The sequence below is a fragment of the Zalophus californianus genome, chromosome 4 (assembly GCF_009762305.2).
Source record: "Zalophus californianus isolate mZalCal1 chromosome 4, mZalCal1.pri.v2, whole genome shotgun sequence".
In the NCBI taxonomy this organism is placed as follows: Eukaryota; Metazoa; Chordata; class Mammalia; order Carnivora; family Otariidae; genus Zalophus; species Zalophus californianus.
Genome location: NC_045598.1, coordinates 539267 through 567247, shown reverse-complemented (window position 1 = coordinate 567247; position 27981 = coordinate 539267). Strand labels below are relative to the sequence as shown.

Genomic DNA, 27981 nt, shown 5'->3' with positions numbered 1-27981 from the left:
CTCGGCGCCCGGGGGCGGGGCCTCCCTCCTGCCTCCTCCCTCCTCCCGTGGCCCGGCGCTGTGGGCCGGCGCGGGTAGGCCGCCGGGACGCCGTGCACACGCTTGCGCCTCGCGTCCTGACGCGACTTCTACGTCGCCGCCGCCGCCGCCGCCGCCGTGGCGTCATGACTTCCGGGCGCCGCGGCCGCCATATTGCTCGCGCGGAAGCGCTACGGTTGGGTGGGGGTCCCGGAGCGGTTGCGTCGCGGTCGGTGCGGCCGCCGCTATGCCGTCGTCGCCGCTGCGGGTGGCGGTGGTGTGCTCGAGCAACCAGAACCGGAGCATGGAGGCGCACAACATCCTCAGGTAGTTGGGGCCTCCGCCGTGGCCTAGCGCGCCCTGTCGGACGCCGGCCGACCGGCCGTCCCTCCGCCGCCCCTTCCCCCCGTCCCGCCGGTGCCGGGCGGCGACGGCGGTGGTGCCGGCCGCGGTTCCCGGCCCGGGCCCGCTTTGGGCGGCCGTCGCGGCCCCCGCTCGCTTAGGCCCGATGCCGGCGGCCGGGCAGGGGGGGCGAGGCGGCCGCCGAGGGACGCCGGATGGGCCGCGCTGGGCTCGTTGGTTCCGGGGCGGAGCGCAGCGAGGAGTCCGCAAGGCTCGGTCGTCCGCGGGGGGCCCCCCACATGTTTCTAAGCGTCGCGGGAAAATTTAGGTTTTGAGCTGAGAGGTTCCCAGTCGCTCAGAACTCTCGATAAACCCGAAGGGTTGGATTTGCATCCACTTTGCTGGCATATCTGTGCCTCTGAAAATAGCGGACCTCCCGTAGGATTTCCCCCCGTGGGGCGGTAAGTGCCAAGACCGGGCTAGGGCTCTGCGAGATGGCCGTGTCCGACGACTGCCTCCAGGCTGTGGTCATGTATCAGGTCTGCTGGAAAACGTGCACTACGTAACCTCGGGATAAAGCCAGCCTTAAAAAGACAAAAAAACAGCCCCAAACCCCAAGACACTGAAACGGCCTGTTTTGTTAACTTCGTGGATTTGTGTACTTGTTCCTATTTACGTTCAATCTTGAGCGGAAAAATGCCCTCCTCCCCAAAGCCTCCGGCCGCCAATTTCTGGACTACACGTGAATTCAGCTTTGCCCTTCTAGTTTATATGTCAGTCCTGACTTCTTTTTTGTGACCCTGGCGTTGTATGTTGCTTAATAAAAGTTTATTCCCGCTTGGTAAGTTTTTTCGTTCAAAATCACTTCTCAGAGTGTGAAATTGACTGCTCGCATTACAGTTAAACGTTGGTAGACGTGTCAGCTTTGATAGGAAAGCAGAGTTGAAACTGCCTCTTTTCCCGAGGTTTCCACATGGCGTAAAGGACAACAGTGCCGCTCCTCCTACTTACCCCATTCCGACTCTAACTCTCCTCAGTAACTTGGAAAACTTAGAATTGCCTGCCCCTTCTCTCCTTTTTTTAACGAAGGTAGGAGTGTCAGGGTTCCAGGATCTGCTAGCTAGTTAGGAGTTTAATTTTTCCTAAGCCCACAGTATTCAGTTACTGTCATTTTATGTTCAAATGGGATGCTTTGAACCTAACGATTCAATGTGAAGGTTGTTTTTAAACGAGAACCTTTAAAATTGCAAACTTGTTTTAAAACTAGGAATGTGCTAGTATTAAGTTTACAGTCATTTAAAGTCCAGTAAATTTAAGGAAAAGAATGTAAGGTTAACACTCCTGGAAAGTTACTCAAGGAAGATGAAGTGTAATGTCCTCAGAACAGGTGATCTGGAGACCGCCTCATTCTGCTGGTTCTGGCTGGTGATCTTTAGTTTAAGCTAAAGATGTTATCTACATAACAAAGTTGGGATGAAATCTAACAGAAGAGATGTTTCTGTAGTTAATTTGAAGCAGCTTTGTAATGAGACCGGTTCCAAAACTTGCCCATCTGATACTTCCCTAAGAGATCACTACAGGATGACATGTCCTTGTGTAGTTCAAAGCAGTGGTAGCCGGCACAGCATTGGGTCTCCTGTGGAAATGGGGGTACAGAAGAACCCCTCCAAATAATCGCCAAGTCGAAATGCTTAGGTGCGCTTGTACCCATTTTACCGTGTTTCAAATTTACTTCAAAAACACTCAGAACAAAGGCAAAAAGAGGTAAGTTTAGGGTAACCTGTATTACTGACATCGTGAATGTGACATTAATTTAGGCATAAATCTTTAATTGCTAAAATACCTATATCTGGGGGATGTTTTCCTTTGTTAGAAAATAGTGTTTGCTTATAAAAAGATCTCTCTGTAAACAGAATACATTGAAGAATGAGGAGACGACCGTTCCTCACGGGACCGGTGTGGCACCTTCTGGGTGTGTCCTGTGTGTACCATAAACTGAAAGGAGACTAAAATGTTTGGGAATTTCTCTTCACATAATGTTACATTTTAGTTCTTATTTTGATGTATTGAATTTGAACACATTGATTCATATTGAGTAAAATCAGGACACGGTAATCCAGAGGAATTCTGTGCAGCAATTAATTTTGTAGCCAACCCCCGCTTAGTAGACATTTTGGCTGTTTTTTATCTTTCACTCTTAAAATGTTAGCATCCTTGTGCCATATAAATATTTTTGCACAGTTTTCTGATGGTTTCCTTGGATGAATTCCTAGGGGGTAGAATTGCTGAGTCAAAAGGTAGCCATATTTTACATTTTCATATATTTTGCCAGACTGCCTTCCAGAAAAGTACCTGTTTATATAATTCCTGTTTTTTCTTTTTCTTTTTTTTTTTTTTTATGAACGAGGATGTGATCTAATAGTTCAGTTGTAATTCCTGTTTTTTCAATCTGAGCATTATTTTCATTTTTTCACGCTGCGAGGGCAAAAGAGGATCTCACCCTCCTTTAGTTTTGAAATAGCTATTGCGATGGAAAAAGTTCTCATGTCATTTTCACTTTTGACAATTATTTATGGCTTTATCTCTATTTGGATTATTTACAGCATTTGAAAGCATCCCTAAGAACTTGATACGGTGGTTTTGTTACCACCTGAGACCTTACGAACGTCAGGACCTTACAGGGGATGTTTGTGAAACACAGGAAGACATATCAAAAGGAATGCGGTTAAATGAACCCGCACGGGGTAGTTTTATTAATGAAATCCTATTTTATTTTTGCCCTATTGAAAATCAGCTTTGACCGTTTTCTGACAAGTCAAATACAAATGGTAATAAATGTTGGCATTTTTAGTCATAATGTTCCCTGGGGTGATCATTTTTGATCTTTTGAGACTAAATTGTTTCAAATACCAGCCCTGGGAGCTCTTTAGGTTTTTTAGGAGTGTTTTCCACAGAGGCTTCCGTTATTTGTGCACTGTAGATTGAGATTTCCCTTTGGAGCCAATTATTTTTAGTTCAGAACGATCTAGATGTTAAGGGGCATGTTGATTTTCGGAAGTTCTCTGATTGTAGCCATTCAAAACAAATTTTAAAGACAGACTTCTCCATATTGCTGAACTGAGTTCTCAAGTCTGTTTTCAGTCCTAAGGCAGTGTGATTTGGGGAACATGAGCAGAGGCTGCAAATGAGGAAACCAGGTTGAGAGTCAGTCTCTTGAGCTGCTCTCTGTCAGGTGCTTTCTAAAAGCCATTTGATTTCATCCACACTTAACACAGGTAAGAAGACAGTACCCAGAACAGGAAGACCTTGCTCGTGAGTGACAATAAGGATTTGGACATAAGGGGCTCTGGTTATCATGAGTACAGAACTGAGACTTCAGATGGGAAAAGCATGGGCTGAAGAAGGGTGTGGGGTGAGGGGAGGGCAACAGAATCAGCTAAGGTCCCATGGTTCTCCAATTTGGGGTAGGGCTATCAAATCATGACAAGAGCATGTGGGCTCCCAGCCACACTGTGTTTGAGGCAAAATTGGATGTCCTCTCCCAGATGGGACCAAGTCTCAGGCTGCCTGTGGTTGTGCTGTAGGAGTATGCCCAGTCATGGTGCTAAACTTACTCCCTGGTCTTGGACCCATTTCCGGAAGTCTCTTGTCCTTTACCAGGGAGGGATAGTCAGTTATGCCCTGCAGCCTCTGCCTGCATCTTTTGATATTTTGGTTCTGGGTATCCTTGAAGAAAGGAAACTGGGAACCATTTAAGAAGGTGAAAGGGGGCGCCTGGGTGGCTCAGTTGGTTAAGCGACTGCCTTCGGCTCAGGTCATGATCCTGGAGTCCCGGGATCGAGTCCCGCATCGGACTCCCTGCTCAGCGGGGAGTCAGCTTCTCCCTCTGACCCTCTTCCCTCTTGTGCTTTCTATCTCTCATTCTCTCTCTCAAATAAATAAATAAAATCTTTAAAAAAAAATAAGGTGAAAGGATTAGAAATCATGACTCTTAAGAATGGCAGAGAATGCAGAAGAGGTGCCTACAGAGGAACACATTTGCCTTCCCAGGTTTTAAGGGACTGTGTTTTTTTATCTTCCGGAGGCAGAACTAAAGTAAGGAGGATGGGTGGAGGGAGGTCAGTTTTTGTGCAAACATGGGTTCAAAACTGGGTAGACCAAGCAGGGTGACAGCACCAACAGCTCAAACATTCTTTGCTGCATCTCCAATCTTTTACAGATGAGAACAGGTTGAGCCTAGAGCAGGGAAGATCGTTCAGCAGTTTCACACCTGTTAGTAACACATCCTTGCTTGGGGCCACTTAGGGTTGGAGCAGGAAAGCAGCACACTGGTGGTCGTTTGTCGCTGGACCATCCAAAGTACCAGATCTTGAGGGCCTGCTCTGCCGGCCCTGGGTAGAGGGGGGGACACTGGACAGGCTGACAGCAACCGGCAGAGCAAGGTGGCCTGCAAGAAGCCGAGGTTGAGGAAAAGCAGCTGTGGAGGGAGAGACATCTAAGCTGGGGTGCTGATGGGGGAGCTAAACATAAAGGCGTACTTGTCACAAGCTTAACACTGATCTCATGCTTAGCTGCTCAGTTTTGTTGTTGACCTTATCCTGTGGGAGGATAAGAATAAGGTGTAAACCCTAGAAAATATGTACTGAGATGTGTTTACAGCCCACATTTAGCAGGTGATGACATAAATTTTACTGGCGCACTCACATTTCAGAAGAGTTCATTTTGCAGCCTTCTGGCTGTGCCACAGTGACACTGCAGGCAGGCATTCAAGTTTGGTAGCTTGTGAGCAGTTGATTTGTGTTCTGTAAATACAAGCTCATCGCAAAGCTACATATCGGGCTGATTATCAGTGAGTGATGTGCCTATAGGGAAGGTGACCTGGGATTGTGAGTGCATCGTGCCCTACTTAGAGTCAGCATGTGCTTTCTGAAGTTTGGCTGGAGGTCTAGGATTTCAGTCTTGCCCCCCCCCAAAAAAAAAACAAAAAAACTTGAAATTGATTAATAATCGCACTATGGAAAACAGAAAACGTAATGTAACCCATGCTGTTAATTTGGATGTTTGTTTATCCTTTTTTTTTTTTTTTTTGAAGTGTAATCGCCATTTATTTTTTTTCTGGAGAACAGCTTTTCTTCAGTCCTTAAGGACTTAGCTCCTTACATGGGCTTTGGTGGAGGTCGTGGGGCAGCACCTGCAGGTCTAAATCAGGGTGGGTGTGTTCGGTCCTTCCGTGCTTCACGAGAGCGATTCCTGACTACCTTGCTGTGAATGGCACAACTCACACAATAATGTAGTTTCACATACAGCTTGGGAAGCACATAGGCGTCGAAGACGCTCGCTTCGGAAATGTCCCTGACGGCGGCAGCCTCTACTATGTTCCGTATAACGAACTTCTTAATGGCCTTATCCTTGGGCACACAACGGGCGCAGTTGGTGCAGCAAATAGGCTGCACGTGGCCGCGGCCCTTTTTGGCACGACCATTATTCCTTCTTTTCTTGGTCATCTTGGTAGCGAGACCCGAGAGTGCTTATCCTTTTTGATGTTCATTTTACCGTTAGCCATTGGGATAACAATGGAAACAATTCTCTTTCCCAAAATTTGACATTTTCTGTGATAGGTTCTTTTTTTTTTTTTAAGATTTTATTTATTTATTTGACAGACAGCGAGAGAGGGAACACAAGCAGGGGGAGCGGGAGAGGGAGAAGCAGGCTTCCTGCGGAGCAGGGAGCGCGATGTGGGGCTCCATCCCAGGACCCTGGGATCATGACCTGAGCCGAAGGCAGACGCGTAACCGACTGAGCCACCCAGGCGCCCCTGTGATAGGTTCTTTATGATAGGGTTGTTGGTACTTGTGAAGACATTTGATAAACATCTTGTCTGGAAGCTTAGTTAAACATACAAAATAGTTGGCCTTTGAGACAAAGCCTCTAGGTTGTCAGGAATGTTTTTATGGCACTGGTTCTTTTATGTAAGATGGTTGTCACGCTGCAGGATGGGCTGCTCTGTCAGTTGCATCGGTTTTGAAGAAAGGCGCTTCGGTTGCTAATTAGCCTTTTTGCCACTTGGGAACATTTCTCTTGGGGGAAGAACAAACTGCACTTCATTTTATTTTTAAATACACTTGACTGCCATTTCCGAAAATTGGGGTGGGCGGTGAGGACAGGTCCCTAGACTGTTTCTAATGTGGGGGGTCAGCTGACTTCATTCAGAGTCGTCCCTGTCCCTTTGGAGATCCAGCAGTCACCCCCTCGGAAGCCTTGTTAAGGATCAGCCAGGTGGAATGTTGGGCTAGGTTATCTTTGGGATGATCTACTTTTACGGATATGAACAGACTAAAGTGGAGAATCTTCCACTCGGACACCTAATGCAAGCCTCAAACCCTACTGTGATAGAAGCTGTGTAGAAGAGATAGGTGGTCCTGCCAGATGGCATCGTCCAGGCGATTCAGACTTGGGCTGCCCCAGCAGGATGGGGGATGTGAGTCCCTGCACCAGGGGCTCTCCATCTCGAGCCTCCCAGGAACGCTGTGGGTAGGTTTCAGGTGGCCTGTCTGCCCTACCCCAACCTGAAACACCCCAGGGCCCTGTCCAGGGTCTCTGCATCACGGGGTGTGTGCTGTGAAGCACTCTGAGGTGCCCTGTCTCCTATTTCCCACTCCCCCAGGACCCTCTCTGCTCCTGCCCTGTGGCTTTTTCCATCACTGTCTTTCACTGTCTTGTGTACCGGACGTTTTACCTACTTTGTCGCCCACCCCCCCCAGCTGTCGAAGAAGAGAGAGTTGGGTCTGTTTTGATCACTGTTGTATCCCCAGCACATAGTAAGCTCCAAAACATTGTTGAATCAAAATGGAGTGGTAAGCCTGCCACCAGTGGAAGAGGTGGTGGTTTTTAGCTTTTGAAGCTTTAGCCCCGTCCTTGGGTGTCTTTATTTCTGTGGGCTCTGTGGTTTCATAGCACACGTCTCTCCTTTCCCCCGCCTGCTGGAGAGGCAGTACCTTGACATACAGGTATTGGGTGTGTGACCGGCCCAGTGCCCAAAGTAAACCAGCCCTGGACACAGGTGAAGTGGTCGGTAGAGTTGGCTTTACCAGCGTCCAGGATACTTGTGCCGCCTCTGGGCTCCTTGCTTTTCCATGAGTCACACAGGAAACTCAAAGGAGACGTTGAGGGCTGGCAGGCTTCAGGGAGGGTTATGCTGCCGACCCAGGGTTAGTCTCAGGAGCACGTTGTGATCAAGTGTCAGAAACATTGGTTGTCTTGAGGGTTGTTATAACGGTTCAGGTATACGTGGGCCTTGGTTTGCTAACCAGAAATCTGCTCTTAGCTGTGTTCTTTGTCACGAGTGATGTTCTGGGGCCAGCTTGCACAGCTTGGACTTTAGGGACGCAGGCAGGTGACTCAGCTCTTACCAACCTCAGAGGACTCAGGTGAGGTGTTTAAATGAAACTTGACAAGAATGCTCTTTAAAATTACTGTTTCAGTATGTGCTTACTTGATACTTTGTGTAGGTGCCAGGTGTGGAGGCTTCTCTTCCTCCGGGGACATAGCGCCTGCCACTAGAGCTGGACGTGTTTCCACTCTTTGCTTTTTCTGTGAATAATTGCAGGAGATTTTTGGTGTGTGTGGCACCCCTCACCTTCCTCACGTTGGCAACAGGACCCTGCTGGGTGGAGGGACACACAGGTTGGCTCTTGTCTTCTTTGGTCACATTCGGGGCTGCAACGAGTGTCCTTTGGTGGGGCCGTTTGCACATGTGTCTGCATGTGTCTGCATGTATCCCATAGGATGGACTTGCAGAGTGAAGTGTCTGTGTTGGAGGGGACAGTGGTTTTCACTTGCTGGATGTTGGTGCCTTCTCCAGAGGCTCGCAAGTCCTCTGAGTGAGGTTCTCCTCCCTTGTAAAATTGTTATTCATTTGCCATTTGCCAGATACTTTTTATGTGCCTGCTGTGTGCTGCTCTGGGTGCTGGGGACACAGCAGTGAGCAGAAGGGACGATGTCCTTACCGGATGTCCTTACCGTGCGGCGCTGAGGAAGCAGTGGGAGAGCTAACCCATAAGCAGACTTTGACCTTCATATGATGCATCTCTCTTACGATGAGTGAGATTAAGCTATTTCCTTCCCTGTGACTTTTATGCTTACACCTTTTCCCCTCTGTGGGGTTTATTCATTTCGTTCTCTCTGTCAGGGTGCTCTCCACGTTGGCACTGTTGACAGTTTGGATTGGAGGGCTGTGGTTTAGCAGTCTCCCTGGCCTCTAGGTGCCAGGAGCACCTCTCTGTTGTGAAAACCAAAAATATCTCCAGACATAGTCAAATATGAGTTGTTGTAAAACCTAGAAAAGCTTGAGACTGTTATCACGGGGGATTTCAGAGCCAGACGGGCCTGTGAGAAGGATGGAAGCACCAGTGGAAACACGTGTCTTCTCCGCGAGTCCTGCCACCCGGGAAGTTCCTTCAGATGCAGAAGTTAATACGGTTTACAGATAGAGAGCTGTGATGAGAAGGCTGGTCTTTTTCAGACACTTTTAACACTTAAAAGTTTTACTGACTCTAAAAAAAAAAAAAAAGTTTTACTGACTCTGAGTTTGGAAGTTTGCAAGTTCTGCGCCAGACTAACTTTGGCACGTGACTGCAGCCGACCTGAGAGAGGTTGTCCGTGGTGACAAGGCACCATAGGCCCTTATGTCTGTGAGGTTTGTTTTCAGATGACATTTGTTACAGTGCAAGTTGTCACTCACGGGCTGTGCTTCATGCACAGTCCCCGGGTTCAGGAGACACATTTGGTCCCTTCTCTTCCCTTGGACTCCAGGTTGCAAGAGTCTGCACAGCTTGGGAGCTGTTTGTTCTGGAGCCTTGTGGCCGACGTGACAATGTAAGAGGCTGCGGGGGTGCCCCCATGGGCCTGACGCCCCTGGGCTCTCAATTCTGGTTTCCCGGCAAGCCCCGGCTCACAGGAAGTCAGGGACTGGACGCGTGGCGCTTGCTCCCTGTGGTGGCGCGTGCTGTCAAGTCTGTGGGAGTTTTGTAGGAGTCACACACTGGGGGGGGTCCTGTGAACCTGAACCCTCTACAGAGATCAGGGCAGTGGTCAGATATGTTCCAGAGGAAATCTTGCCTAACTCTGCATGTCTATGGGGCCTCTGAGGGTCAGAGAGGTTCTGGAGGGATGCAGTGAACAGCTGTGGTACTCACACGTCACCTTGTAATGCGCTGGCAGACCCTTTGTCTTCTGTCTTGATTGGTTTCATCCAGTTTTTGTGTAATACGCTACAGGATTTTTTTTAAAAGATTTATTTATTATTAGAGTGCATGTGCACACATGTGAGTGGGGGGGAGGGGCAGAGGGAGAGAATCTCAAGCAGACTGCCCGCTGAGTGCAGAGCCTGATACAGGGCTGGATCCCATGACCCCAAGACCATGACCTGAGCTGAAACCAAGAGCCGGACGCTCAACCGAGTCACCCAGATGCCCCAGTATGCTATGGGATTTTTTAAAATTTGTGACGAAAATGCTTAAAGTTAAGAATTTAAAAACATGTCAGTAGTATCAACAGTTACTCATTTTGTCTGTTTTCCATTTCATATTCCTTGGTTTTAGAATTTTGTGTCTTAATCCAACTGTGATTTTTTTCTTCTCTCCTTCTGTGTCTTTCAGCAAACGGGGATTCAGTGTCCGGTCCTTTGGAACAGGAACTCATGTGAAGCTCCCAGGACCAGCACCCGACAAGCCAAATGTTTATGATTTCAAAACTACATATGATCAGATGTACAATGATCTCCTTAGGAAGGACAAAGAACTGTATCCCAGTGGGTCGCCTTTTTAAAACCCTACGTGCTTGTCTCTGGCAGGTGTCATCTGACGTGTGTGTCACTCTGACCTCCAGTTTAGGGGTGTCTGATGCAGGTACTTAGCGGCTGCCTCTGCATGGTGTGCTGAGTCGCGGCACACGTGACGCGGAGGTGGACGTGTAGGGCATGGAGGTGCAAACGTGGAGCCCATGTTGACAAGGTGAGGGCGGGTTCCGACGTAACATCAAACAGGGCCGCGTAGGTGAGGAAGGCAGAAATCACAGAGTGGAGTTGCTTTTCTCACTGCAGGGCTGCCCACTGCTCCCCTCCGCGGGTAGGTGTGTGTATGCACACATGAGCGCAGTGTGCGTTGAGGCACATGTAGGCAGGCTGCCTCACACATCTCTGCCATGTTTGCTACCAAAGGAAGCATGTTAGAAGCACATAATTTGAGAGAACTTCATTTCAGGAAGAGGCAAAACAGACTGGATCTGCTACTTAAGACTCATGTGAAAGAAAGGTATTTTTTTATTATTATTCATTTTGAGAGAGAGAGAGTGTGTGCCCAAGCGGGTGGGGCAGGGGGAGAAGGAGAGGGAATCCCAAGCAGACTCCACGCTGGGTGCAGAGCCCAACGTGGGGCTCAGTCTCACGACCCTGAGATCACAACCTGAGCTCAAACCAAGAGTCGGACGCTTAACCGACTGAGTCATCCAGGCGCCCCCCAGAAAGGTATTTTTTAAACATATGTTTATGAACGTGGTGTCAGGCTGTACAGTGGCTCAGATCATTGTTGCCTGGCCTTTGCCCAGGACACTTCATGATCACCCATGCTGCTTTGGAACTTCTGGGTGTTCCTTGTTACAGTGAGGGATTTCTAGTTCTCAGGACGGAGCCCAAACATCTGTCAAGTGAAAGGAATATAAACACCAGAGAGAAAACCCTGTCTTCATGTTGGTGCTTTTGCAATTTTTAATAAACTACAAATGTTTTCTGTAAATCTATAGATTACTTAGCGGGGAGTGTGGCCCCAAAGGTCATTCTAGCAAAGTGTAAAACTGGACCCTGACAGTCACTCCATCTGCCCCCGGTGCTCTCCCTCTCCTACAGTTAGAAAGCTGTCAGGGGCGTTGAGGCGGAAGTGCCGTAGCGGGGCATGTGGCGCTGTCTGTGGGAGGCAGGAGTCCAGGACTCGAGGTGCCGCATCCCCAAGGTCGTCCTGGGAAGTCCTGGGTGCTCCCCCCCTTGCCCAGAAGCCGCAGAACCTGCGCTGGGGAGAAGACCCTGCGTATTTCCGGTGAGCTGTGCCCTGGTCTCTGTATTGCAGGGCCGTGCACTGCTCACGTCCTTGGGCGGAGAGGGAGGGCCGGGCTCTGGCTCCGCTAGAGGCAGCATCTCAGAAGGCTACTTTCTGTGAAATTCCCCTTTGTGTTGAGAGCTGCCCTTAAGCCTTGCAGAGAAGTGTTGACCACTAGCCCCCTTATCCTGGAGAAACCTGGGATCTTACCTCCAGGTTTCTCTAACTCTTCATGTGTCGTTAAGCTTATCTCGAGACTGCATCTGTTTTTGAAGATTCTTCAGCTAGCACCATTCATTTTTAACCTCTCGTACTCAATGAGAAACGAAAACATAATCACTCATCATATTCCCTTACTTATTACAAGTGAGGCCTTCTGACGTTGGAGCTGACCGTGATCTTTCTGTTTCTAGGAGTGGGCAGCACTTAACCACTCTTTAAGACTGGGACAAGAGAGATTTGGAGTGGGAGGGTTGATGTGCGTGTCTTAGCAGTTCTGAATGAAGGAGCAGAGGCTGGCTGCTCAGAATTCAGAATCTCCTTTGTGGGCTCACCTTGTACAGATGCATGGTCTCCCCACGGAGCATCTAGTCCAGGAGACAGTCACACACGTGTGCCTTTGCTGCATCGTGGGGAAGGTGTGGTGGTTGGGGGGACATGGCTGTTCCCACTGTCACCAGCAGTATCTGCCTCCTGAGACCCTGCGTAGGAAGGTCACCTTCACGGACCCCCCCTTTTGATTACCCCTCATGAGGCTCTGGAAGAGAGACACCTTTGTCGGTTTGTTGACTTCACTTGGGTGGGATTTTGTCTTCTAGGAAGGGTGCCGAGTACAGCCCTGGGCCAGTAAAGAAGGGGCATCTGCTCCAGCAGGTCGGCGTGCACACTGGCAGGACTCTGGGAGTAGGGGCACAGGTCTTTCACGCCCGAGGGGAACACAGGGAAGGCGGCGGTGGAGAAGGATGGGCTGTGTGTTGGGAGTCAACACCTGTCTTAGGAAGTGCCCCGAGGACACGGGAGGGGGTTACTTGACTAGGGATGGCTGTGGGAGGGGGGCCTGGTGTTTTGGTTGCTTCCGCCTTGGCATCTGAGAGAAGAAGCAGAGAAGCACTAGAAGCCAGGTCTGTAACCCAGAATACTGGAGCTTCTGTGGAAGCCAGGAGGTGAGGGGGAGTGGCCTGGTGGCGGGGGTTGGGCTCCCCCGTGTGTGCGTGCTCGGTGCTCCTGAGGCTGAGTGTGGGGCCCTGACGTTATTAAGCTCTCAGTATGTTTTGGCCAGCGGTCCTATTAGTGTGAAAGCACCTTATTTCTGAAACTATTTGGCTCTTTGTAGGTGGTTTTCCCTGTGGTTTTCTGTCTGTGAGCAGGGCGGGCCTCGGGGGCCAAGCACTGGCCTGCCATCCCTGCAGGAGGACCTGCCCCTGGGAGACTGAGGAGGCCAGGGACGTGATTTGGGTTAGAAACCTTGTTAAACTAACCCTAAACTAATGAGTGAAGCTAGACTGGGCTGGTTACCAGTTCCCTGTGGGGTTTATCTGCTGGTAGTACAGGGAATCCAAGTTGGCCTGACCCTCCGCAGGCCACCGGAAATGTCCGGTTTCTCTCCAGTGAGGGGTTGCCGTGGGTTTTATACAGAAGAGCAGTGTTGGGAGAGAGTCCATGTAGCAGGTGAAGTGCAGTCTGTGGGCGCCAGTGTGTCTCACGGGGCTGTGCAGCCATTGCCACAGCAGATTTTAGCACATTTTTAAATCTTACTTTATTTAAACTCAGTTAATTGACAGTGTATCATTAGTTTTGAGGTAGAGTTCAGTGATTCGTCATTTGTAGACCACACCCCATGCTCATTCCATCACGTGCCCCCCTTCATGCCCGTCACCCCATTCCCCCTCCCCCCCACGAAAGCCCCCTGCCCCCAGCAACCCCGGTCTGCCTTCTGTCTCTGGGTGTGCCTCTCCCACACGTTTCCTACACGCTGAGCCCTGCAGCGTGTCGTGTCTTCTGGAGTGGGCTCCCTCCAGCATGTTTTTGAGGCTCACCTATGTGGTGGCGAGGATCAAGCTATTTTTAAATGTAATCTTTTTTCTCTTAACCTTTTTTCCTCCCTTTGCCTTGGAGTTATTTTGAATACAGAGCAGCCTTAAACTTGGTGTTTTGCCCTGTGGGCTTTAGCGCAGCTCCCAGGGTGGACTTCTGGATTTTTTCTCCTTTTCCCTCCGGAGCCGTGTGCCAGGCTGGAGCTGCCCCGGGCTACCCTCACTGAGGGAGCGAAGTCTGCAGCTGAACCCTCAGCCTGCCTGGAGGACCCTCGCTGGAACGAGAACGTCGTTCCTTCTCCACGTACGAAGGGCCCGCTGGGACCTCACGCCCAGGATCGCTGGGCTCCGGGGCTGGGGGCGGGTTCTGCATGAGGTGTAATGGGGAGCCCATCTCAGACCTTTCAGTAGACCATCGCTTTGTGAAAATCACTTAAAATCACTTATCTTAAAAAGCAAGTAACTGTATCTTTAAATAATAGTGGGATTTTTAATACGAGAGACCAGTTGCTCCTTAAACTCTGATTGGAAACACAAGTAAAACGAGCACTTCCTGGGATCCTGACTTTGTCCACGCAATTAGGAGACACTTGTGAGCCTGTATCCAGCACATTTTTCTAATTGTTCTCCCATCTTTTGTACTCACCTGAGGGATTTAGCCTTTTTTAAACCACATACTCATTTCCATCCTCTGGCTGTGCTTTTAGGCCTTGGGCTTCTGTACGTGTGCAGGTGACCCCAAGCAACAGAGGTGTGCACTGCACAGGGCCACGGATGCGCAGTTTTCTTGATGATCAGCACAGTCCTGTAAATGTCTTTTCTCGTGATTTCCCTAACATTTTTCCCCCATATTACTTTATTCTAAGAATAGAGTATATGATGTCTACAAACTGTCTTAGTGCGCTTGTTGATGTTACCAGTGAGGGTTCTGGTCAACGAGGCTATCAAGTTTTTGGAGAGTCAGTCATACTTGGATTTTTGTCTGCAGGGGGCGCCCCCATCCCAATGTCGTTCAAGGGTCCGCTGTATGTATACCCGGTTCTTCACGGTGCACTTTTTCTTGCTTTGGGGTAAAAGCTGAAAATAAAGATGATTTCTGAGGTTGTAGATTCCCCACAGCCTCCTGACCCCTGTTGTTCTGCAGTAAGGCCACTAGCCTTTTCCTTTTGTTGGGGTCTCCCGGGGCTCTTGTTTGAAGCTCAGTGTGCCTTCCCCTGCTGGGCCTGTCGTGGGAACGGTTCCTGCAGCTCAAGCCCATGCTTTGTTAACTTGCCCCGGGACGGCTCGCTGCCCTTGAAGTGTCGGGCGGTCTGCGCTTCCGCCGTATCATTGGACCCTATCTTGTTTCACGCTGGTTGGCAGCTACGTTTTTAAGTAGTTTCTGAAAACAGTGTTTATCTGTTTAACAAATGAGCGTGTTCCTAAGCCAAACCCTGATTTCTAGAGAAACTCTGTTCTAGTTTTGCTGATATTTAAGCTTTCAAGTTTTAGGAAAGCACTCATGTTTTAAAAATACAAGTCATGGCCTTAAGATACTCCAAAGGAGGCAGAAGAGCCGCCATCATGTCTCATCTGGGGAGATGCTGGTTGTTGAACAGAGACGGCTGATTAGCTGCCAGGGGTCACTTCAGCATCTGGGCATAACAGCCACGCTGACCTCGCCCACGGCTTCCAGAGCTCGCCCAGGGCAGGGAACAGACCTGGTCTTCCCAGCCCACGGTAGGTGAGATGCTGACACGAGGTGTGTTGAAAGTGGGTTATAGGAAGTAGATCACACCGGTGGCGTCACATTGTCCGGTGACCTCACGGGTGGTGCGAGGAGGACACTGTAGACCAGCCAGGACTCCTGGCCGCCGAGCCTCACGGTGGGGCAGCGGCTAGGTTGGGTGCCAGTGGCTTAGGAGCTGACGGAAATTTCCTCCAGGGGTTCCCAGGTTCTCGTTTGTGCAACCTACGTGTTTTGCAAAAACCGCTTTGATTTCCAAAATGAGTTTATTTCTTAATAGAAGGAAGTCCTAGCTCAAAAGCTTTTTATTTAGTGGTTCTCAGAGTGTGGTTCTGGGATTCCAGCTGCCCCCACAGCCCTTTCAGAAGATGCCGGGATCAAAGCTGTTTGCTCTTTGCCTTTCCCACTCTCCCGAAGTGTGCCAAGGGCTCTGTCCGAGCCTCCCACCTACCGCGAAACAGTCCCTCTGGTGGCTGGTGGGCTGTGTTTGTATTGTTGTGAAGACCTGCGACGCCCCAGGGTGGCCCCAAACCCACCCCCTCCCTGAAGCACTGCGCTCTGCCTCTCCAGCTGTCTTTTTCCTCTCAGGACAGGGAGGCAGGGGGACAGTCAGAGCTGCTGGGTGCGGTGGGCCCCTGTGAGGCCTGTGGAGACCAGACCTGTGGGCTGTGGTGAGGCCACTGTGCGCCACTCCTGCCCTACGGTTTGCTGGCTTAAGAGCAGCCGTGAGAAATCTCTTGCTTCCATACTCTTTAGTGCTTTGCCCTGAAAACAGGCTGAAGGGTGTCTCCTGTATCCATACAGGTTAGGGGTGGCCCGGGTTTCCGCGTGTCTCCCTTTACTTGGACCTTTCCTCTTTGCCCTCTGCTTGGTAGCACTTGGCATGCTTCTACGTGTGGCCTCCTTTGGCCTTTCGCTCCTGAATCTAAACTCGGGGCTGGCACGGCCTGTGGCATGTAGCCAGCACTGGTTGGTGGAAATCAGGTGAGCTGCCACGAGCTCTGATGGGGGTGGGCTCGGTGGGCATGTGGGAGTGCATGCTCTTCCCAGGGCTGGGGGGTCCTGGCCAGGCCTTGAGCGGCAGGGCTCCAGGGAGACGCCCGGCTGAGCAGGAGTTGTGGGTCTGAGTGCCAGTGGTCCTTACAGCAACAGGCACGGCTTTCCCGCCAGCCTCGGGGGCCGAGTGCCCACTGAGGGAGCCCCAAGTGGAGACGCTGCTCCAGCTGCGTCCCCCTTGGTACAGACGGCGTTTGGGAGTGTAGGGTAGGCACCACATCAGGGCGTCGTCCTGCCCACACTGTGTCGCCAGCAGATGCCCTCGGCCCTCTGTCCAGAAGGGGCTGCCAGTGGGTGTGTGACCTCTGAGACGAGCTTCGTCGGAGTGCCTTTGAGGACGCACGTCGTGAAGAGTGGGAAAGGACTGTCATCAGCACCTTCCTCGGGCCGGGCCTGGTTCCTGCCCTGGCCCCAGAGCAGGTCTGAGCCACACGTTCTGCGCCTGGACGACGGGCCTCTTCCTGGACGGCAGCGGTCCCTGCCCCAGCCCCACTCAGGGCACACCAGGCATCACCGTTAACCCCAAGAGTAAGATTTTGAGGTCTTTATAAGGAAAAGCCCCTGCCAGGCCCTGTTCCACGCAGTTCTGGGTGCATCCCAGGTGGCGGGAGATGCTCAGTGACGCCCTTCTCTCTCCATGGCCTCTGCTCAGCTTGGATTTCTCCTGATGGTGACCCTTGCCATCCGCTCATCCTTGGCCACGGCTGTTCTCCCCACTGGCTGTCCCCACTGTCCCCAGAGGCCTGTGGCTCTGGCCTCCCCCGTTGGTCCCCATGAGGAGTCTGCTGGGGGCGGGTGGGTTGGTTTACCGTGACCGTTGGCCCCTTGGATGGGCTCCTCATCCTCCCTCTGAGGCAGACAGGTTTATGGTGCCAAATGCGTTGTTTGGACGGTGTCGCAGCTGAGCTGGGGGCGGGGGTCAGGCAGGGACCGTTTCAGCTCAGTGACCACCCTGGGCTTCGTCTAGTTACTGTGTCCTGTTCCTGCTTTTGGCTTACCTTTTTTTTTTTCTTTTTTAAGATTCTTAAATTTTGTGGTAAGACAACTATTTTTCTTTAAATCACTAAGTAACTAGAATTTCAGTGAGAAAGAGGGGTCATTTTATTTTTCCCTTGTACTCGGTTGCAGTCCTGTCGGGCGTCTGGGCAGCTGCAGGCCGTTCCCAGCCCGCAGGATGCTGCCTTTCGCCGGCAGAGCTCCGTGTGCGCTGTCCCCGCGGTGGCGACCATCCCCTGCTGCTGGGCTCGGCCTTCCTCTCCACGGGGGCCTTGGTTGGGACTTAGTCCCGTATCAAACCATTTATGTAGAAAAGACATGATATTGCAGACTAATTCATAATTTTATAATTTTTTCTTCAAAAAGTTTCAAAAATTCGTGTTCACTAAAAGTCTTCATCTTCAGGCTCAGCTTCTTGTTTTGAGGTTAAATTTTTTAGACAATTAAACAGCTGGGGGTAGGTGCACGTGTCTTTGAAACAGGGACTAAGTGGGGGCACCTGGCCGGCTCAGTTGGTGGAGCAATGACTCTTGATCTCCGGGTTGAGACTTCGATCCCCACGGTGGGCGTAGAGCCTACTTTAAAAACACACACACGCACAAAGACTTAAAAATATTTTTCCCACTGTAATTTATTTTCCAGCCAAATTATTTTAAAAAGTTTTTTTTGGTGAACATTCTCTCAGATTTAAATGAATATGGTATTTTACCCTATTTGGACGAGTGGTCATCTACTACTTCTATTACTTAAAAGTCTCCTACAGTGACTAAAACTCAGCCTTGCTGGACCGTGCATTATGATGGACCCTTGTCATCTGCTCACATCTGGCTGACTTACCCTCGCTCTCTCTAAAGCTGGAGGAGCCTCAGGCGAGGTCCTGAACTTTGACCCCGCTACCCCCACCTCCAGGTTTCAGAGCAGGTGGCTGCCGGCACGAAGGATCGAAGAATTGTCCGGCCAGTACTTTTAGACCCCATTCAAAGGGGGGGTGTTTCCTTTGAAGAAATGGGATGGCTTAACCCTCCCCTGCACAGTCCACCGGTGCTTGGTGCAGATCAGCCAGAAGGGAGCAGAAACTGCTGTGCTGCGTGGGGGGGCAGTCTGTCCACGCGGGGCAGCCGGCACCTTCCAGAAGCATCTGTTACAAGCAGCACAGCTTGCAAAGTGCCAGGTTAGGCAGATCAGGCAGCATCTTTCTGCGCCCCCCCCCCCCCGAGTGCTGATCAATCAAATGAGAGCTGCTCCCTCAGAACTGGAACGGTCCCCAGTGAGGCTGGGGGCTGCCCTAGACAATGCTGCGACTGGGGCAGGCCCGGGAGCCAAGGCTGGGCTGCTGCCGCTGGCACGCGCACACAGCGTGGTCGCAAATGCAAAGGCCTTTGTCCCAACACGTTCTCTGCCAGTGTTAGCCCAGCAAAAGCGACTTCGCCGCCACTGCAATTCTGTGCACGGTCGTGGGTGCCTCTGCCTCGGTGTGACTGCTGTTGGCCCCTGCTGCGCGCGGGCCTCACCTCCCAGGCCTGGGTCCCCACTTAGAGCATTCGCACCGTCACGTGGCAGGCTGGTGGCCCCGGGAGGCCTCGGATCCCCACACCCTGAATGTGCAAACCCAGAGGCTTGTTTTCCTAATGTTCTTTATTTTTTCACATAAGTAACATTTGTGCCTAAAAATGGTGCTGTTGACATCTGGCGGGCTCTCGGGGGCTGTGTTCTCTGGGAGGTGCCGAGTGTGCAAAACGGCGGTTCCCTGTGGTCACTTGTGTATATGCAGGATCCAGTGTGTTCCTCACTGTTTGGTTTGGGGACATGGCCATTTGACTAACATGAAATGATCCTGAAAGGTCCACATGGAGGCAGGCGTGCGCCTGTCCTGCTGCTTTGGTGGCCACTGCCTGTGGTTCTTGGGGTTGTGTTTTTAAAGAGGCCTTCAGCGAAACCCTGGAGGTTTTGTTCTAACAGATTCTCGGTGACAGGACCCACACAGCGTCTGGCCCTGGGCGTGTGGGGCCGGGCACCACTTCACGCTGTGGCCCTGAGCAGACCGTCCTGGCCACGCTGTGTGGGCCAGGGATCAGGGAGGGCAGCCACCTGTGTGTCCACTGAATGCTAGAGCTCGCGGGGCCGCAGGCCCACCCCATTCACGCCTCAGTTGGTGCTGATTTGAAGTGAAGGCAGAAATGTTGCCACTACATAATCCTGAGATTTGAACTAAACACTCTGATTGTTCCTGAGATGGGATGGGGAGACCCAGTTCCCTGTTGAGGGGCTGCCCTTCCACTAGGTACCTGTAGGGGAGCAGGTGCCTAAGAGGCTCCAGCTGCATGGAGGGGGTTCCCCGGATGCCTCCCCCCTTTCTCATGTGTCTCACACTCCAGAGGGAAGCCTCAGGGGCAGGAAGGAGTTCCAGTGGACTCTTGAGGCCCGCAGAGAAGAGAAGAGAAGAAAGGCAGGCTCCTGACTGGGGGTTCTAATTTCTTGGGCCAGGGAGTTGTCCCTCGTGGTGGGTTTGGGATTGGGAGATTGCCCCGGGCTCCCTGGGGGCATGGCCCTGCTGACCTGGGTGCTGTATTCTGTCCTCGAGCCTTTGGGGGGTGTTCAGAAGCTCCACACTCTCCTGGGGTGCGGCTGGCTGTCATCCGTCTCGGGACCATGGGCCTGGGTTCAGCTCGGCATCGACCCTCTCAGCATCACCCACCCACCCCCGCAGCTGTGTCCGGAGTGGCTCCGGTGGCCCAGCCCGCAGGGCAGGTGGCTGGCGCTTGGGCACTTCTGAGCTGAGCTGCCTTTGAGGATCTTCCCCCAGAGGGGACTTGGGTCCCCACATATGAATTCTTGCTCCATGTCTTATGTTTCCGTTTGATCAAGCCTAAAACGGAACTAAAACTAGATTATAGGGTTCAAAAAGATGAACAGGTTCTCTAGGTGTGGCTCACTCCTGGGGATCCTCAACTACATAGGATTTGGGTTCACATCCAAGGCCAGAAAGTGGAAAGACCTGAATTAGGCATGGCAGCGTTTGGGACAGCAGGTGTTGATACCCCACCAGTGTGTCCTCGGGGCTGTTCGCTCAGCATCTCTGAAATAGGCTTGCTTTTGCTGGGCTAAAACCGGTTTGGTCCAACCAGGGCCTGACCCCACCGCCATGAGCAAGTTAACCCCTGTGGTGGGTGTAAGGGGAGTCCAGGGCCCCCCGGGGTGAAGCTTCTGGCTTCCCCTGGTTGCAGAGCGGGAACACTTGGGGCCTGTGGGGCGGTGGTGCTCCTGCCCCCACCCACGGGAGCTGTGACGCTGCTTGGTCCCGAGGCCCCTTTGGGCCCAGGTGCCACCTCGCAGGGAGCGCAGAGCTGGCCCACCGCTCACCTCCCCTGCTGGAGTTGTCTGCACTCAGGGACCCTGCTTCTGTCCTCGCTCTTCCCAGCCTGTCTCACCTGGGTTTGTCTTGTGTTGGGCTGGTGACATTTGTGAGGAAACGAGGCTTGAGCTGTGCTCACCCGTCCTTGGCAAGACCCTCTGCCCGGCCAGGACTGGCAGAGGCCCAGGGGGCCAGGGGTAGGAGTGGGTGCCTGCGGCAGATCCCTGCCTCGTCGCGACTCAGTGAGGATGTGGGGTGTGGGGGCTCCACTGGTAAACCCATGGCCTTGGAGAGTGAGAGTCTGGTCCCTCGTTTGGATTTCTGTCGGCACCTTTCCCTTGCTCTGGAAACGGCTCATCTGCTCATCTCCCTTGTTTGTTTGCCTTTAGCTTACACCTCTGCCCTCCATCTTCCTTCGTGGGAACATCTCCACGTTTGAGCCAGCATTCTGCAGGTGGGCTCCACGGGCACAGGCCTTGCTCTGTGCCAGCCCCTGGCTCCCTCCATCCCTCCTCCCAGGACGGCACATGGTGCTTCCCCTGGACGGAAGGAGGCTGCCTTTGTGGTGAGGGCCTTTCCCTGGGGCCCCAGTGTCCATGTCCACAAGATGGGCTGTCGAAGTCAGCGTCTTTGGGACATCACTTTAAAGATGAAAATGTCCAGCTAAACCTCTGTGACTTGCACTGAGGAGAACATTGTGGTTGGAGTTAAATCTGATGTTTGAAAAGTTGCCCTGAGTCAGACCTAGACTCATGTGCCTCAGCTCTCAGGATTAGAGCAACTGTGCAGGAGGACGGATGCCCAGGGTCTCAGAAGGGCGGCCTTCCAAGGCGCCCCCAGACCCTAGGGCCCCCGTCCTTCTCTGCTGCGCGGGACTTGTTTGCATTTCAGCTTTGTAGAGAGGACAGATCCGTTGTGGCTGCTCGGTGTCTTTTCTCGCTTCCCATTTCTCTTTCTGGGGACAGTCTCCCATCCTGCATCTGATGTGCTTGCCCTCGGGTTTCGTTTGGCCCACACACTGATGTTTATGTAACAGTTCTTAAAGAGCGCGTGCCCTGGAGTGACAAGGTCTGAATCATTCGTCGGATGGTTAAGACCCCAGAGTGTTTCAAGAGGATCCTTTCTGTGCTTCCTGTGGTGGGACACAGAGCACCAGGTCCCTCCAGGTGCCCCCAGATCTGTGCCAGCCTCGCAGCTGTGGGAGGGGGTGGTTGGATGGACAGACTCCTCACGTGCTCCTTCACCTGTTGCAGGTGAGAACAGGGAAGACACGTGCCTTCTGAAGGCTGGGGGCTAGGAGTGTATGGTGGCTCCTCGGCCTCAGACCACATTGCTCAGTGGGGCGGGGGTGGGGGGGCCTCACCCAGAGGTCTGCATTGCACAAGAGCCAGAATGTGTACCTGTGGCTTCATCCCCATCTCCTCGGCCTTCGGGAAGTATCTCAGGTTCACGTGGAGGCTGAAGCTTCACTAGGAGGCTTCCCCCGATCCATCCCAGGGCACTTTTGGTCAGGGTGCTGGGGAGAGGGGGTGCCCGCATGCCACATCCTATGCCCCCACCCACCTAGGAACCCAGTTTCCTAGTCCGGTCAAGGGAGCTCCTTTCTCAGGAGAGTGTGACCTGCTGGTGAGACTCTGGCCTCCTGCCGTGCCGTCCCTGGCAGCGCCGTCCTGCCTTTGGGAGTTGGCTGGCCACTCACTCAACACGGGCGGCCAGGCTGGTGGCTGGTCCAGGCCTGTGTGTGCTGGGGCATCTTGCTGCACTCTGGTGACCTTCACATCCTGTCCCTGTCCTCGCGTGGTTTCCAGGGGGGCTCTGGAGCGGCCGGTGGGTTTGTGGGTTCATCTTCAAGGGCTCCTAGCTTGTGCACTTCCACCTGGCCCAGCCTGGGCCTTGCATCGCTGTTGTTTGCCAGAAAACAGTCCAAAGGGTTACTGTCGCTACTTTCTTCATCCACTACTGAGGGTTGGGGTTTGATCCCTGAACTAGGCACTTTTTCTTTCGTTTGTTCCTCTTCTATATAAATCACTGAGGCTTAAGTAAAGGAGGGGCAGTTTTGCGGGGCCCTAGGGGCACTGCTGCGGAGCGCGTGGTGGCCCCATCCCTCCTCAGGGGCAGTGCCTGGGAGCCACAGCCTCGCTGCCAGCTGCACACCCCTCGGTGGTGGTCTGTCTCCGAGGACACGCTGGAGCTCGGCAGTCTTCATCCTGCTAGCAGGAGTTCGGACAGTGGGACCCCGGGCCCTCCTGACTGCCTCGGCCGCCTCTGTCCTTCCAGCACCCACACGGGGCCCGTCCTGAGCCGTGTCTTCACACTGGACTCTGACGCCAAGCGTGTGAAGGGCCGAGTGCTGCACGGCCTGCGTGTGGCCGCACAGCCGCCCCGGGCAGGCGCAGCAGGGGGGTGGCGGGCCGGCAGCAGGGGGGTGGCGGGCCGGCAGCAGGCCCATCCCAGGGACATGTGTGGTGGATGGGACGCTTGGCCAAAAACATGAGCAGATGCAAAAGCACCTCCCAGTTAACAGTCACGTGTCTTTTCAACTTAGGAGTCTTCTGAAGACCGCTTGAATACATTCTGGAAGCTCTCTGGAAAGGCAGGAAATGTATTTTGAGTAATAGGAGCTTAAGCAAATTGTTGTAACTTAACATCTGGGAAAGCCATTAAATGTATCACTCAGAAATCCCTCAGTCAGCTAGTCTATGTCTCTTAAATAGAATTAACGAGATGCTTGTCCCCAGCTGTCTGGAACGACCTTTAGAGACCAGGGCTGTGTCTTTAGGGCCTTTGTCCCAGTCTCTTGAGGGCGGGGAACCCTATCCCTGGGGCCCTGAGTATAGACCGGGCCACTGGGGTTGGGTGGGGGTAGGCCACACACCTCTGCTGCAGGGCCTGTGTGTGTCCCCTCAGCCCCGCTGGGGACTCTGGGCCCTGTAGGCTCTGGGCCTCCCTCACTGTCTATTTTCAGTTAACCTGGGGCTTCTGCCCCCTGCACCCTCTTCTTGCTGCTGAAGTTCCCTTTCTTGGTGGTTTCCAGATTTTTCTGGTACTGCTGTAACTGAGCAGACTTGGGAGTACTGGCTTTGTCTTTGCTGAAGAGCTTGTGCTCAGTGTGAATGGTCACCGAGTTGCTGCAGGAGGAGTCAAAACAGCAGGTTGAAGAAAGGAGAGTGAAGGTTGCAGATACCAGGTCTCTGCTTTCTGGAAAGGGGTTGGTGTGAAGGCTGTGGCCAGCCTGGCAGGCTGAGATGAGCGTGTGCAGAGATGCTGGTCAGGGCCAGTCTGCGGGGCTTAAGGCAAGTGCCTCCCCCACCGGCTTGTCTTCTGCCGGACCCAGAACTGCCTCAACCCTTCCGTTGCTTCGATGCACCTGCTGGGGAGGGCTGTGCTGGTGCACACTCAAGGCGCTGAGCTGGGTGGGGGTTTAGGCGCCTCCTGGGTTTGAGAAAAAGTCTTTCTAAAGTTCCTTGACTCTAGCACTTAGCTATACGCAGAATGGCATCTTACATATGTTGGACAGAAATAAGAGGATCAAGCCACGGCCAGAAAGGTTCCAGAACTGCAGAGACCTGTTTGATCTGATCCTCACCTGTGAAGAGAGAGTGTATGATCAGGTGGTGGAAGGTAAGGCTGCAGACCGAGTGTGCCCCGAGTGCCTGGGCCACTTCTCCGCCCGTCACGGCCTCAGTGGCCTCCCTGGGCAGGACGTGCAGCTGCTTCCGGGGCCGGGGAAGGTGGTCAAGGCTGTAGTGAGGAGGCCCCCGACCTGCAGGGCCCGCCTGAGGATGGAGGTGAGGGTGGGAGATTGTAGCCTCTGGCTGGTCATGTTCATCCGTGCAAAACCACCTGTGTGTCCGCTGAGCACACAGTGCAGGCTTTAAGGTCTTTGGGGTGCATGAAGAGCACGTAGGAGGCGAGGGGACCAGGGGCCTGGTACTTCGTGGGTGAGAATGCTGTTGGATGCTCTATCCCAGGACGGCCTGGCTGTTTGTGAGAGAGACCGGATGGCCGGCGCATTGAGGCTGGTGATCACCAGGTTTCCCTGAATCTCACCGGGCTTGGCCTGGTTGACCCCCCCCAGGGCCGGAGATGGGTAGAGCAGGGTCCCTGGTTCCATGGCCTCTGACCGCCGTGTCGCCCGGTCCCGTTAGATCTGAACTCCAGAGAGCAGGAGACCTGCCAGCCAGTGCACGTGATCAATGTGGACATCCAGGACAACCACGAAGAGGCCACCCTGGGGGCGTTCCTCATCTGCGAGCTGTGCCAGTGCGTGAGTGTCCCGGCCCCGCCCCCGCCCCGGCCCCGGCTCCGCCCCCGCTCCGGCCCCGGTCCCGCCCCCGCTCCGGCCCCGGTCCCGCCCCCGCTCCGGCCCCGGTCCCGCCCCCGCTCCGGCCCCGGTCCCGCTCCGGCCCCAGGGTCCAGGTGTGCCTGCCCCGGCGTCCCCGGGAGCAGTCTTTGCCAGAGGGACATGACCAGGACCGTCTCTTCCTGGCACAAAGGTTTTACCAGGAAAGGGGCTGTCATGCAGTTCAGTTCGTGTTCATGTTGGGTTATTTTCATATGTTCAAGGCGCCCATCGACCACGCGGCTTTGATTTAAGAACTTGCTTCTGTGCTTTTTGTTCGGGTGATGGAAGTGCAGTGTCCTGCTCAGTGTCTGGCCCTGTGCCCACCGAGAGCTTCTGCCAAAATCCCAGTCAGGTCTAGCAGAGCCCGGGGGCCCCCAGAGCCCTGTGGATGCCGTCATGTTCTCTTCTGCATCCTCAGGACCTGTCGGTCCTTGGCCTTCCCCGAGTGGCCATGGGCATCCTCCTTTGTGTGGAAAACCGTAGGGGCTTTGCAGCTACTATGCGGCTATGCTCAGAGCAAAAACATTTCCTCTTAGGCCTGGCAAAAGGACCTACCCAAGGAGACACCCACATGCCTGTAGGTTCCGCTCGCGAGACCTGCATTTAAGTCAGCTGACTCTGAGTGACAGAAAAATGAGTGAAACATGTGGCTTAACCAAGAAGTCCAGAGACAGGCAGGCCTGGACTGGTTTGCCACGGGAGGGGCCCGGGTCCTCCTCTCTTGTTGCGCCCAGCACAGCTCCGGTTCCCAAGATGCCTCGTGGCCCAGCATGGCTGCTGAAGCTCCTGCACTTGTGCCCATGTTCTGGCCATTATGCAGGAGAAAGGGCTGAAGAGGAACACAGTCCCAGAAGTTGCACATGTGACTTCCATTTGGGTCACCCTGACAAACGAGTTACAGAGGGGCTACTCTTCACTTCAGAGTGGCACTGCTTACAGGCCAAGACTCAGGCCAATGAATAGCCTCAGCCGTGGTCCAGCCCATACCAGCCCTGAATCAGCCTTGAGCTGGCCACTGGCCGCACCTCCTCCTCTAGGGCAGTGGTTCTCCACCAGGGGACGTCTGGCCACATCTGCACACATCTGTGGGTCTCACAACGTGGGGGTTACGGTAGGGGCAGCACTAGGATGGAGGCCACAGATGTTCAGCCGCACTGCAGAGCCTGGGCTGGCTTCGTCACTGGGTGCCTTTGAGCAAGTGACTGCACCTTGGCAGAGTGGGGGCAGGAGGGGCCGTGAGCGTCCATAGTTCATGTATGGGGGGCATCCGAGGGCAGGCCCGGCTGCAGGCTCTCTGCCTCCCTTCCCTGGTGGGACTGCCCCCAACCCTCTGTGCTCAGGCGCCGGCCTGGGGCGGGTGGGAATGAGTCTGCAGAGCGGAGGGCACAAGCTCAGCAGGTGTTGCTCTCGCTTCTGCTGGGGGCGGGGCTGGGGCCGGGGCTCAGGGCAGCCTGTGTGCTCTCCCCAGATTCAGCACACCGAGGACATGGAGAACGAGATCGATGAGCTGCTTCAGGAGTTTGAGGAGAAGAGCGGCAGAGCCTTCCTGCACACGGTCTGCTTCTACTGACCCACCTGGCCGGGCGCCCGGGGCGCCACCCACCCTCCTGAAGCTGTCTTTTTGAGCTTCCTTTTGTTAATACTTTTTCCTTCCTGATATTTGTTTTTACTTTTGGGTATTCTGCCGGCCACGGCAGTGGCACCCAATAAACTGTGCATAGGAAATGCGAGGACACACAGATGCCAGATTCAAAACAATCACGTTTTCTCCCTCCCGCTTTTACTTACGAGTGGGATGTTGATTATAAAGGTTTTTTTTTTTTCCTTTACCCAGGAAAGTAAACTACGGTTTATGGTACATTTTGCCCATGCATTTGTGGCTTTCATTGTGGTCCCTTCCCCTCTGCCCCCCAAACTTGCTGGAATGTACAAATAACCTGAATAAAGCAACGGGCTTTATCTTGCTAGGAAAGAACCTGCAGTTGTCCAGTAAATCCATGTTGCTGGTCGTCTTTGTCCTGAGTCCCCACCTGGCCTGCTCCTGCCCACCTGGCTCTGGTCCCTCTGGAGGGACTCCTGGGTCTGACCCTGCGACTCAGACTGCTTCTGAGGGCCTGTGGGGCAGCCCAACTTCCAGCAGGATCCTGAGGTCCTGCTACCCCCAGGGACTGCTGGAAGAATGGAACCCTTCTCCCTGTGGCACCTCCTCCTGGGGCTGAGACCGTTGTCCCCCGAGGAGTCTTACTTCCCCACGACCCCTGCTGACCCATAGCTGTGGAAAACCTCGGGTCCCCGTGGGGAAGTGTCGGGGACTCCCGCGCAGGCGGTGCTGTCTTGGGGCTGTGTGGGTGACAGCTTGGCTCAGGGACTCTTCCCCAGGCTCCCAGGATCATGGGGCAGCCTTCGGAGAACCATGGACACTGGCCTGGGCTTCCAGGCTGCCCAGTCCCGGTGCCTGGGGCTGACACCAAAGGGAAGATGGGACTGAGGCTGGCCTTGCCACCGCCGTGGGGCATCCTTTGTTTTTTGCTGGACCATGTGGCCATGGCTTTGGAGTGACCTCCCTGGCAGCTCCCCAGCGGCCCTGCAGGGCCCTCTGCTAAAGGCAGGCACTTGCTGGAGGAAGCCGGGTGCCAACCAACGTGCCGGCGGCCCCGAGGCCCAGGAGGAGGGTCTGGGGACGAACCCCAGTGCCCTCTCCTGGACCGCTCGGTCTGGTCGGGACGTGGCCCCGGGATCCAGGGGCGCCGGGCAGGCAACCAGGGCTGGGACGGGCCCGATGGGGACAAGAGCCCGCCCTGCGGCCCCCGGGGAGGGGTCCGGCCGGCAACGCGGCGCGGGGCGGGGCCCGCGGGCGGGCGGCGCGGCCCCTCCCGGGAGGCGGGCACGGAGGGCGGGCAGGCAGCGGAGGCCGGAGCGGCGCCGAGCGCGCGGAGGGAGGAGGCCGAGGGCGGAGCGGAGCGCGCGGGCGCGGCAAGCGCGGCGGCCCGGCGGCCGAGCGACCCCGGGAGCGGCGGCGTCCTCTG

At 53.8% G+C, this 27981-nt stretch overlaps 2 protein-coding genes across 3 annotated transcripts; one reads left to right on the top strand and one right to left on the bottom strand.

Moving 5' to 3' along the window:
- The first annotated feature begins 6 nt into the window (after positions 1-6).
- Positions 7-26940, top strand: SSU72 (SSU72 homolog, RNA polymerase II CTD phosphatase). Of its 2 annotated transcripts, none has more exons than XM_027617006.2 (5): positions 7-345; positions 10017-10160; positions 24092-24231; positions 24759-24873; positions 26424-26940. In XM_027617006.2, the coding sequence occupies exons 1-5, from the start codon at positions 266-268 to the stop codon at positions 26578-26580; spliced, it is 636 nt and encodes a 211-aa protein (XP_027472807.1). In that variant the 5' UTR covers positions 7-265; the 3' UTR covers positions 26581-26940. The 2 variants fall into 2 exon arrangements, with proteins under 2 accessions (XP_027472807.1, XP_027472808.1); XM_027617007.2 differs by having other exon boundaries at positions 37-345; positions 24759-24877; positions 26424-26930.
- LOC113935239 (40S ribosomal protein S26-like) lies at positions 5432-5899 on the bottom strand. Its single transcript, XM_027617008.2, has one exon. The coding sequence runs from the start codon at positions 5862-5864 to the stop codon at positions 5565-5567; it is 300 nt and encodes a 99-aa protein (XP_027472809.2). The 5' UTR covers positions 5865-5899; the 3' UTR covers positions 5432-5564.
- Positions 26941-27981: the final 1041 nt, after the last annotated feature.

What these genes read in the sequence shown, in the direction of transcription:
- SSU72 (XM_027617006.2), top strand. Translation starts at nt 266, where the DNA reads ATGCCGTCGTCGCCGCTGCGGGTGGCGGTGGTGTGCTCGAGCAACCAG. An exon ending in CTTAGGAAGGACAAAGAACT is followed by an intron (nt 10,161 to 24,091) that starts GTATCCCAGTGG and finishes TCTAGCACTTAG; the next exon opens with CTATACGCAGAATGGCATCT. An exon ending in CTCATCTGCGAGCTGTGCCA is followed by an intron (nt 24,874 to 26,423) that starts GTGCGTGAGTGT and finishes TGCTCTCCCCAG; the next exon opens with ATTCAGCACACCGAGGACAT.
- LOC113935239 (XM_027617008.2), bottom strand. Translation starts at nt 5,864, where the DNA reads ATGACCAAGAAAAGAAGGAATAATGGTCGTGCCAAAAAGGGCCGCGGC.